Raw genomic sequence first — 12,312 nt, 5'->3', positions numbered from 1 at the left:
AGAGACATTTTATTTCAATTCAGATGTTGTTTCTATTCAGGTCAAATCAAGTACAGTCGTAAAAAAATGCATATGCAAATTTCATGAACAGATGTTCTTCCCTACCGATCAGTTGACGTCAAAGAAGTTCAACGAAGGGTCATTCTTTGTTAAACTTACGTAGGCAATATCTCTTTGCTTACCGTGTTTATTGACGATAGCTGTTCTAATTGTAGCATAATTGGATTCATTTTGATTGACAATATTCAGTGGTGTTCAATATTTTAAGGAAGAGCGTTTTGCATTCTTTGGCTCAAGGCCTGCTTCTTACAGCTCCAACTGCTTGAAATACTCGTTAGGCCTATATGATCGTATAAGCCATTTTATGTTTGTTTGTGTTTGCCTACATTTTTTAGAAATAACGATGCGATCTGTTCATTTTACGGATAGCAAACACCTGATATGATTGTTATTGATGGGGGATTTTTGTCGACTGCGCGATTGTGCAAATTGCGTCTTTCGAGCTTTATCTGCCCTGGAAAAGTTACTGATAGCGCGGAAATCGAGCACTAAACAACATAAAAAGCACAGGAATCCCCATGTAAAAAGGTGACGCAAGCCAATGATGTGGTGACGTGTGAATTTGCTGTTCTTTCTAGTCATACTCACTTGGAAAAAACAAACTATCCCTGTCACTCAGCTTATGTGACATGCATGACGTGGAGTGTACACATCAAAAAAGAAAAGTCAGCGACGTAGTTACGGTTCAGTCTCCATGGATACTAGAGCAAAATTACTTTTTAGTCATGTTTTGATAGGGCTATAGTTCGGAAGCAGAACTTGATATGAAACACCGTATCAGTGACGAAATTCTGGATAAGTCAAGCTTTAGCATTGTGTAGCGAGGCTACAGTGACAAATGATCTCGATCGCAATAGTAAAACACAATCGTTTGATCGGCGCATATTTTCATGGAGTTAAATCCTCAAAGTCAGACCAAACCATGTGCAAGGAAAGAAATACGTCAAAGTCTGAGTCGAGGAAACTAGTGGATGTAAAATCAAAAAACGATGGAGAGCAGTCGAGCTCATCTCAAACTGACAAATATGATGTCAATGTTACGGGTGCTGCGTGCGACATAGACGACGAAACTGAACTTAGTGACGATTGATTTCGTAATGATATCGGTGGGGCGCTTCCTAAAGAGGCAAAATCAACGATAAAAGTGACTGCCCCCTAAAATGTCAAGTGTGCCTCCTAATTTTAATGAATGGGGCAGAAATTGGGACTGCACCAAGCCAAAGTTTCAGGTCCTTACAGAAAACTGCCGGTCCTCAATAAATGCAGTTGTTAACGACCATTAAAGTCAAGTTCTCCACCAGTACTAGGCTTTTGAGTTTTAATATATTAATTTTCAATGTCGCTTTATCAATAGAGTCAGTAAGTAATCTCTGAAAAGGACTATTGTTCACACAGATTGCAGAATAGTGTAGGTGAATGATCATGAAACATTCATCTACATGATCTGCAATCTAAAAAAGATCACAGCCCTCATCTTCCTCATTGTCATGCGCACACATTAATCAATGTTTTCCACCACGGGGGGGGGGGGACTACGAGACTAACAGGAGAATTTGACATTTTTTCTAGCCATGTCAAATCCCCACTCTCGGACTATAAATTGATGTCAAACACCCAGGGGCCGGGGAATACAGGCTCATGAACTGGCTACATGTGGCTGATGAAAGCGAGAAAATTTTTCTCTCATCACTTTCTATGGGAATGGTGTTCTCTACATTGCTGTGTACAATTGTACACTACACCAGGGCATTTGATAATGTGATTTGAAAATGGTTGGCGAGCTGAAAATCACTTCTGAATTAACAAACGCGAGTGGTAGAAGAGTGAGTGAATAACTTTATACCCTGATAAAAGTCATAAGTGTATGAATAATTTTTTATACAAACATTGATTACCATCCTACGTCTTTTTTAAACAGAAGGGAAAAAAATACTTGGTATGTATTTTGATATTACGTATGGATTACTTTCAAAATTTTCCAAAAAAAATATGCTTAAATGTGACCTCTGTTGCATTCATGAAGAAGCAGATGAAGTTATACTTTTAATGAAAAGGACAATATCGTAACTTTTTCTCAATTATAGAAATTGCAGACAACATGGAATGGCACATGTCGCCATTCGCGGAAATGAATGCATATTTTCTGATCAAAAAGTTTTGTGCCTGAGCGATTGCTGTGTCTCATCGCCCTTTGAAAGCCTGAAGTTATTAAAATGACTCTGAAAAGTTTGACAGACACCCGATACTGCTGAAAACCATCGACACGATCAGATAATGATTCCGTAAAATCTTAAAAGACGTATTTTTTGCGACATTTAGGCCTACAGCCCAGGATGACGGTGAGTTTTGCATGCCTGTCGTAAAACGATACCGGTATACATCGAAACAATTTGAAGCCCTACTCTCGGCCTCTGAGAGTATGTATACACGACGGATCATGCAACTCGACAAAACTGTTATGATAAGGCCGCTCTGTTTTATAAAATGTACACTTATTATCTCGTCGATATATCGTGGTAACAGTCGGAATTGTGAACTTTGGTTAAAGACCAACGAGCAAGCAAGATGCTCTAGCGGTCCACAAACAAACGCAGCGAAACGTGAACTTGATTGTTTACTGCAAGTAGCACAATTGGGCTGTCGTGTAACATCTAGTCCTTGTATCGGGCGTAGTTCAAAACAATAGAATTAAAAAATACCTCCATGTTCAAAACCAAATATGTTTAGTCAACAGCACTGTTCTCGTAGTAGGTTTCTGTCTTAAACTTTTCTGTGAACCGTTTATGTTTTGAACGCTTCAATGGAAAATCAAAGCAAAGAAAACGGAGTCAGTTTGATAAAATGAAGGGCTGTATTATGTACATTTGTGCATATATAACTTCCGAACACTTAAAGTGTTGAACTAGTGAAGTGATACTGGGTGTTGTTGTCATATGACACAGATATGCTAACATTACCAGGGTTACACTCACTTGACGAGTATTACTATATTAATATATCGCATTGTTGCACCTAAATCAATTCATTCCATTGCTAGAATCGGCATGCACGAACGTAATTCATACTGATCTGAATGTAATCAGCTGCACCACGCTATGCGCGTCGATCGGAGGGATTAGACTCTTCGTAAATGCAAGAAGTCGCAAGACAAAAATTACTATAGCTATGTTGCGACATTGTCAACCCTCACCCCCTCCCCGTCTGGCGTACCATAGAGATCGAATTCCCCACTACCAGGACTCGAAGTGCGATCAATATCCCCTGTTGCCCCGCACTCCCACGGTGGAAAACATGGACAGGTGCATAGCATTCAAGTCTGAATCACATGATTCAGAGTCCAGTCGATCATCTGCATCTGTTACAGGTCTTGACGGAGAAATTTTAATCATATATTCCAGAGTCCAGTCGATCACAAGGACCGACATGTTGCTAAAAACTTTCGGCCCGACGAGAAAGCTGTCGGTCTCGAACCGTGGGATCGACGTTAATTTCGCACACTGGCTACAAGTCAGCCTTGGTTGTTTGACTGATATTTAATGTATTAGAATAGCATTGTCGTTAGTCATGCTAGCTTAGTTGGAGGAGAGGGAAGGGCAAGAGGAGGTTTTGCATTGAACTTCAGAGAACATAAATCTATAGACAAGAGAACAATACAATCACAATGAAACAAGGAGGATGATAAAAGATGTATTTATGGATTTGTCAGAGCGACACTGATCTGACTGGCTCAAACCAATAAAAGGAAGAACAATTCTGCAGTCATAATTCCTGCTCTCTAATTTCATCATTAAAACGACATGTTCCGCCTAATGAATAGGATAAAATGCATGGACGCCCATCACTGATATCCATTGTATCAAAGGTTTCTTCTTCCGTTTGAAAGCTAACGGCAGAATTGAAGATCGATCAACGGACTGCCTGTACCCGCCGGAGGTTTGCAGTTGGCCTCTGCCTTAATTTGGACGGTTGGGGACGGCCAGGAATCGCGCCACCAGCGCCAGTAAATTTGGTCCGATTTTTAGTAAAAAGTCAACTTTTGTTGACTTAGTCCTGGACATAATCAAAGACAACACTTAGGTAATTGTCTCAGTTTGTGACGTTAAATGACCTACACAAACCCAGGATATATTGTGAGACAGTTTCAAAGGCTGTGAATGTAATTTTGTCATATTTTTATCAATTCATAGGAAACTTTAATCCAGAAAACAAAGCTGAGGTGAATTTCTTTAATTGCGGACCAATTTTTGCAACTTTTCTATGTAAGACACACAAGAACTGATGAGAAATTTGGATCCAGGATAATTCCAGATATTTTAATCACCCCTACAGTGGAAGGCATTTCACTATCTGTAACTAACTTAATTGCTGTCTACATTAGAATGATAGCACTCATAGCATTAATTAAAAAATCCCCAAGGTTGTAAATACATTTTCTGTCATCTTGCCTTATGTAATACCAAGGGGTGGAACATTTGATATTCAGGAGGGGGTAGGGTCTAGAAGATTAATGAGGTAGCATTACTTTTTTACCATATCCCTTGTACATTTTCCCCACTCCCACCTTTTTTTTTATCAAGCCTTCTCTGGCTATTTTTTGTTGTTGACATTTGCTTGGTATTTAGGATCTGCTCGTTCCAGTGCTATTGAAGTTGATATGTATGTTCCTACAGATGACCTCCAGTACCTAAGTTGGAGACCTTATTTGCTTTTGTCATTCTAGTTTTTCTGGTTTAAATATTTCTTGAATGGACCAACTCAAACTGAATGTGAGCACATAGTATCCTTGACGGTATTTTTTTTGTTTTGAAATAAGTGAAGGTTTCCCTCTGTGGTTCTTGGAAATGTCAAGTGCATATACGTGTACATGTAGTGTGCTTGATAAGGTCTTTGATACACGTTAACTTGTAGCAAGTTATTTTCTTATTTGACTGAAGTCAATTGCAGATAGGGGATATATGTAATTCCTTCTGTAGAGAACACTTGATGTTCAATGTACTCTTCAGATCAGTCATAAACTTGAAGCATACAGGCTGTACGTCTCAACAATTTTGCAATAACTACGTGTATAGATATACACCAAAGTTGTTTTATCAAATCTGGCTAAGAAGGTGTTATTGTTTTACCAGGCAAGTGTTACATAGTACTGGACATTGTATAGTTCATAAGTATTCTGATGAGAAATGAAATACCGGTAGTTGTAAATCTGTTTGCTTTTTCTTGAAGCAACTAAGGGACTGGTCAGTTTCATAGGCCGGGGGGTGGGGGTGGATTCATGGGGGTCTCCCTATTTTTGACTTTGGTGATAGGGGGGTCACCATGTTTTTGAAATGCCCAATGGGGGGGGGGGGGGTCAGTGTGTTTTTGAATTTCGACACAGGCTCATCATTGCCAAAAATGCATTGTGTCAGCCACAAATTTCATCCAGTTGCATTTTTCGGCGCGCCCTTCAGGCGCGTAACTTTAATAATCGGACATATTTTTCAGCATGCCCAACTTTAACATATCAGGCATACATATATCAGAGATATATGTATGTTCAATATTTTTCAGCATGCTCTTCGAGCTCATTACTTTAATATATCAGACATTTTTCAGCACATCCTTCCTGTGCATTACTTTAATATACAAGACATATATATCAGAGATATCAGGATGTTTCATATTTTTCTCTGCGCCCTTCGGGCACCATACGTTAATAAATCAGAGATATATGCCAGAGATATCTTGATGTTTGCTAAGTGAAAGTGTGCGATTATGAAATCTGCATTTCATATGAAAAGCATGACAAATTCCTGATACTTTTCTGTTCTCTCTTTGAGAATTCAGTATGAGAAAGCAACATGCACAAATATCAATGTTACAAGAAAAGGTCATCTCAGACTCTGCACACATCAGATTTGGCTAAAATGCCTCTCTATGGTTCCTCAGGAGATTTAATTGGATGGCTGGCAAGCCTTAACACCCATCAAAGTTTTTGATTTTAATTACTGCTTTTTCCTGTTTGATATTAATGATTGACATCCATTTCTGTACAACAGTTCAGGACATCTGGTTAAGCATAGAAAGTGTGAAATACATTCACAGCTCATTCAAAATGTACTGTATTCAAACTTTAAGATTGACACTTTGAAATTCCTATCTTACAACTGACATGCCAACAATTTCATTAAAACACAGAATGACAGTTAAAATGTAAATGTATGTAAAATATAATATATATGTAACCCGGTTACGATTGTAAGTCATGTGATTAGATCTGCTGCGTGTTGTTTGAGTGTGATGACACATGTGTGGAATTTCACTGATAGCGTCTTCGCCCACAATGCATTGCAATGCTCTACTGATTTTCACGGCTAGAAAACAGTACTTTGGTGTGGACGTACGTTTAGGAATTATTATCCGTTTTACTGCCAAGAAAAAATTCCAGACAACGTGGTTGGTCTTTTACATGACTGTGATTACAGGTATGTGTATTTGAAGGCTTTGGTATTGAAAACAATGAACTTTTAAAAGTCTCAAAGTGTGAGACACACCCCTCAAGTTGTGTTTCCCAATTACCGTGGAAAAGTTTCTAAGTTGTTATTCTGTAGTTAGTTTGATTCTAGTAGTACTTTATGATAGTAGTGAAGTTTTATTTAACATGTTGAAATTTGGGTTTTCTGATTTTGAAGGAAATTTTCTGTGATTCTTAGTTCTTTGTTTCAATGGGATTTTTGTACAGTGTATTTGCTATCATGTTGACTTAGTCTCATCCTGAATGAGATTGTGTAAACAGAAGGAAACGCTTACATAACTGCCATTGGTCTTTTACATGACTGTGATTACAGAGGAGATCCAGTTAATGAATTACTGGTAGACTGCGTGTGTTCCTGTGTGTTCCTATTGTGTGGCCCGAGTGAAGAGCCAAGGAGAGCCTGGAATTTGTTCGAGTCAATCATCAACTCGAGTATTGCTACCAGGGTTGGAATAACAAATCCCCAGGGAGGAGCGGCTGGAAGGACTCTGTGTGTGTAACGTAGTTTCCTATTGGATAGACTATCATCGTCATAGCAACCGGACGGACATTGACCTACAACTTACGGAGAAGCCATTGTACAGCCATATGAACAATAGCTAAGTGAATGAACCCTAGACAACAGCCATTTTAGAATTACCTGGAACTTTATTATGGTGGATGAACTTTAGATTTTGTGCCTGGAAATTATTTTCCAGTAATACTGCTATCAGTTTTAATCATTGTAGACCCTTGTTTTTATTCTTTATTATTATTATCGTTAGTAGTAGAGATTTTAGCTGTAGTGAAATAAACCTTAATATAAACTGCAACGCAAATTGTACGATAATCATTCTTTCCTGGTTTGTTTATTGTGTGATATGAACCTTGGTCGGGTTTAATTATCTGGCTGAATTAATTGTCAGTTTAATTACCCGGTTACAAAATTGGGGGCTTGTCCGGGATGGTTATTGGATTGAATGAGTTATTTATCGTACAGTTAATGTTGCAGTAGTGTTTTTAACAGTTAAGAGTATAGATTACAAAAGACCAACCCCGTTGATATCAGTATTGCATTGCATTGTTTGTTTTGTTTTGTTGTTGACGAAAAATGGATGAGCTTGAGAGAAAAGCAGTTGAAGTGTATGATAAGAATGGTATTGATCTTAGACATGGATTAGTTTTCTGGGTTTCCCATGCAACTATTAATGATGTGAGTGATTTATTGCAGTTTATTACCAGAGAATATAAAGATGCCGACTTAACAGAAATATTAAGATGTGAAGGGGGAATAGGTGTGCTTTGCCACTCAGCCACAAAGAGGGAATGGGCTGATTCTTGGCATATGAAAAGAGTGGAGCCGACACTAGTGTTGGGATGTTTACTCCTGTTGCCCGTTTTTTTAAAACGCTAAGGTTTCCCCATTCGGTCAATGTCAGAGAGGAGGCTTCCCTGCATATGGCCGGCAGTGATGGAGCATCCTACCACTGGATGAGGAAGGGACCGGAACCTATAAAGGAGGATTTGGGTGATTGGCGGACGGCAATCAAGACTCCACCACCGTTGACCCCAGCACAATTGGCTGGATTGGACGGCTACGATGATGTACAGGACAGAGAACCAGCAGAATATGTTTCATTGCCTACCCCTCCCAGGAATAGTACGCCTTACCAGCCGAGAGAAAGACCCCCAAGCAGATCACCACCACAACGCCAAGCTGGTCCTGATGCTGCTTGGATGGATATGATGGAGAAACTTGTGACTAACCTGCAACCAAGGACTAATGAGTCTGGGTGGTATCGTAAACTGAGAGTTTTCTCCGGTAGGCTGCCAGTACCAGTAAATGAAGACGACTACGAAAGTTGGGCAGAGCAAGCAGAACAAATGATCAAAGAGTGGAATGTATCAGACGCAGAAAAGAAGAAGCGTATTGCTGAAAGCTTAGCCGACCTGCTATGAACACTATTAGGTCATTGACCCCAGCACCCAATTTGACAGTACGTGATTACCTTGATGCCCTTGAGGGTTCGTATGGCACAAGACTTACCCCTGCCGAGTCTTTGAAGGCATTTCAGTCGTGTTATCAGAAAGAAGAATGGTCACATTCTCAGTACTTGCAGGAATTACAGACTCTGTTGCGACGAGCAATACGACAAGGCAGTGTCAAAGAGTATGAGGCCGATTACCTTCGCCTGAAACAGTTCACCGATGGAGTGTTGTACAATGAAAGCCACTTGTCATCGCTGCAACTCGACACGAAGCTCAACCAACCGCCGGTTACATCGAGTAATGCAGATGGTAAGGAAGGAGAAGCACCTCAAGAAGAGAAAGCTAAGAACAGAGCCCATAAGGGGACAACGCCGAGTGCCAGTACGAATTACACCGCTGTCTGTGATAGTTTTGAAGCAACCGCAACATCGGCACCAGTGGCAAAGCAAACATTGGATAAGTCGGATATACAGCAAGTAGTTCAGCAGGTAATGGATCAGATGATGAAAGGAAACGACAACCAGTCACCCACACAGCCAGCCTCGAGTAACACCTGGTCGACGCCAACTAGTCAGCAACGACCACGTCAGCAAAATCGCAGGAAGAGAGAGCAGAACCAGTCCCAAGTATCGACACCAGCTTCCACCCCAACACCAGAAACGTCGACATCAGCAACAGAGTCATTGAGTTCTAACCCAGCGGGATCTGATATGTTCAAGAAATTGAACTTTTGCTTTAATTGTGGTTTGGACGGACATACAGAGAAGAAATGTTTCAGAAAGGATAATCCAGACCTACAGCTGGTCAAGCAGAAGTTCGCACGAGCATTTTTTGAGTCGAAGGGAAACTACCGGCGACACCCACAGTAGAGGGGCCGGTGGATGTCCAAGAAGAGTGTAGCCCCAGTAATACACATGAAGAAAGGAAAGACAAAATTGACAACATTGCACAAGTTAACGAACATTCCGTAGCCAACAAACCACTACCCGAAGGGCTGGTAGGCGATAGTATGACTACAGAAGTGTTCGTCGATGGAATCAGTTGCCAGTGTTTACTTGACAGTGGTTCCCAAGTCACCCTCATTTCGCGCTCGTTTTATGACCGACACCTGTCTCACTGCCGTCTCAAGCCAATTGAAGACTTGGTAGTACGTGGTGCAGGTGATCAAGTGGTTCCGTACTATGGGTATATCACAGTATCTATTCGGTTCCCCAAGGAAGTTGCTGGAGTGGAGGAGACTTGTGAAACACTTGCTTTAGTTACCCCAGACCGTGACCAAAGTGGAGACGTACCAGTGATTTGTGGTACCAACACTAGTATATTTCGCAATATGGCCCATAGATGTAAAGAAATAGCGGGAAAGCATTACCTGAAGAAATTACCGATGGCAGCCCTCTTCACTGAAGCATACAAGAGGATAGATGCCTTTGACAAGTGTGGCCATGATGGACGGATCAACCCTGTTAGGCTAGCAGGGAGGAGACCCGTTACTATACCGAGTGGAAAGACAATGCCATTGACATGTATGGAAGAGGAATAATTGGATTGCCAGAAACTACCGTGTTGGTGGAAACCCCATCCCATCACCACACCCCAGGAGGATTGATAATAAAGAGCAGTGTCACCACCCTCCTGTCAGGGAGTACCCAACGAGTGAAAGTCATTGTGCATAATGATACCAGACATAACATAACCATCATGCCAAGACGTGTTGTTGTGGACTTAGTCTTACCAGAATGGGTGCGGCCCATAAAACCCAGTGAACTTATGCCTGAACCAGAACAAAGGGCTCTGAGGGAATACTGAGTGCGGCAGTTACCAAACGAAAGTGACAGCACAGGACAGTGCTGACAAGACGGAAAATGAAGCGGACTTCATGTTGACTTTGGTGACTCCCCGCTTAGTTATGAGGACAAGGTCAGAATCAATGAGAAGCTAAAGCAACGACGGCATGTGTTTTCGCAACACGATTGGGATGTAGGACATACGTCGGCCATTGAACATCCCATTCCCCTGAGCGACCCGACCCCTTTTCGTGTGTTACGTGCAGAGAAAACGAACAAAAGGGTGAACTCAGCAGTTAACGTTTAAACAAAATTTATTACGAAAATAAAACTAATTGCTAAGTCAGGGATAGAGTACAAGCTTTAAAAGTGTACAGACTACTTATCTCAGCTGGGACGGCAAAGCTCCAGTCTCAGAGTTGTAACAGTCAGTTGGATGAATGAACAGTCCTTGCAGGCTTGAAGCTGCACAAAGTCCACAGTATAAATCCAGCGTTGGCAGTGAAGGTCTTGAAAAGTCTTGAGAATGACTACTGCTGGAGTTTAGTAACACACAAGAGACACGATCCCAAAAGTCTGACTGGAAGCAGTGCACGTCCCTTTTATAAAGGCATATAAGAACAATCTAGAACTTTTATTGACATGCTAATTACTGTTCTAAAATTATCTCTCTTACACAACTAATCAACTTTCCAGAACATTCCAAACATGACTATTGAATTCAAGGTTGTGAGGTCATTAAGGGCAGTGACCTTGAGAATGTTCTAGACTAATTGAACTCAGGTCATGATGAGTGTGGGGGAAATGACCTACATAACACACCCCCTCTTCAAAAAAGAAAATTTTTCAAAGAAAATCTTTCTTTTGCAAATGTAATCTTGAAAAGGATTTAAGTACTCAAAATTTGTTTTACTCTAAAGTAAAATTTCTTGAAAGTGAACAACATAAACTCTAAATACGAGAGAGACAGTCTGCAATTAAATTGTCTCTGCCTTTGATATGTCTAATGTCAAGATTAAACTCCTGTAACATTAAACTCCATCTTAGCAATCTCTGATTTTTGCCTTTAAATTTCTGCAGAAAAACAAGAGGGTTGTGATCATATAAACCACTATTGGCTGATTTGAAGAAGTAACATAAACTTCAAAATGCTGTAAAGCTAATATCAAAGATAAACACTCTTTTTCAATTGTGGAGTAGTTTCTCTGGGATTTGTTAAATTTGCGTGAAAAATAGCAAACAGGATGATCTACACCATGACTATCCTCTTGCAATAAAACAGCACCAGCAGCCGTATCACTAGCATCTACAGCTAATTTGAATGGCAAAGTGAAATCTGGTGCAGACAACACTGGGGCACTTTGCAGTATGGCTTTAAGTGTATCAAATGCCTGTTGGCATTGCTCTGACCAAACAAACTTTACTTTCTTTTTAAGTAAGCTAGTCAAAGGCTCAGTAATTGTGGAGAAATTTGGACAGAATTTTCTGTAGTAACCAGCCATACCGAGAAAGCGCATCAGTTGTCGTTTGCAGTTTGGTATGGGAAAACTTGAAATGGCACTGATTTTAGGCATCAACAGGTTTTACCTCACCCTGTCCTACAGTATGTCCGAGGTAAGTTACCCTCGCCCAACCAAACTCAGATTTGGCAAGGTTGACAGTCAACATTGCTTTACTCAGTCTCTCAAAGAACTTCCGCATGAGCTTGATGTGTTCCTCCCAGGTGTCACTATACAGGACGACGTCGTCAACGTAGGCTCACACACCCGTCTAGCCCGGATATGACGTCGTTGATCATCCGTTGGAACGTTGCCGGAGAGTTCTTCATTCCGAATGGCATCACCTTGTACTGGAACAATCCGTCTGGTGTAACAAAGGCGGATATTTCACGAGCACGATCCGTCAGAGGGACTTGCCAAAATCCCTTCAGTAGGTCAAATTTCGTCACATACTTGGCTTTTCCCACTCGGTCGATGCAGTCATCAA

General features: G+C 40.7%; 2 protein-coding genes across 2 annotated transcripts; both read left to right on the top strand.

Moving 5' to 3' along the window:
- The first annotated feature begins 6,376 nt into the window (after nucleotides 1-6,376).
- LOC139146966 (uncharacterized) lies at nucleotides 6,377-8,512 on the top strand. Its single transcript, XM_070717822.1, has 2 exons — nucleotides 6,377-6,524; nucleotides 6,888-8,512. The coding sequence occupies exon 2, from the start codon at nucleotides 7,931-7,933 to the stop codon at nucleotides 8,510-8,512; it is 582 nt and encodes a 193-aa protein (XP_070573923.1). The 5' UTR covers nucleotides 6,377-6,524; nucleotides 6,888-7,930.
- On the top strand, nucleotides 8,509-9,411 carry LOC139146965 (paraneoplastic antigen Ma3-like). The gene has a single exon (XM_070717821.1). It carries the CDS (start codon nucleotides 8,509-8,511, stop codon nucleotides 9,409-9,411), a length of 903 nt encoding a protein of 300 aa, XP_070573922.1.
- The last annotated feature ends 2,901 nt before the right edge of the window (nucleotides 9,412-12,312 follow it).

This window comes from Ptychodera flava, chromosome 13 (assembly GCF_041260155.1).
Source record: "Ptychodera flava strain L36383 chromosome 13, AS_Pfla_20210202, whole genome shotgun sequence".
NCBI classification, from domain to species: Eukaryota; Metazoa; Hemichordata; class Enteropneusta; family Ptychoderidae; genus Ptychodera; species Ptychodera flava.
This window is presented reverse-complemented; position numbering and strand designations above follow the sequence as displayed.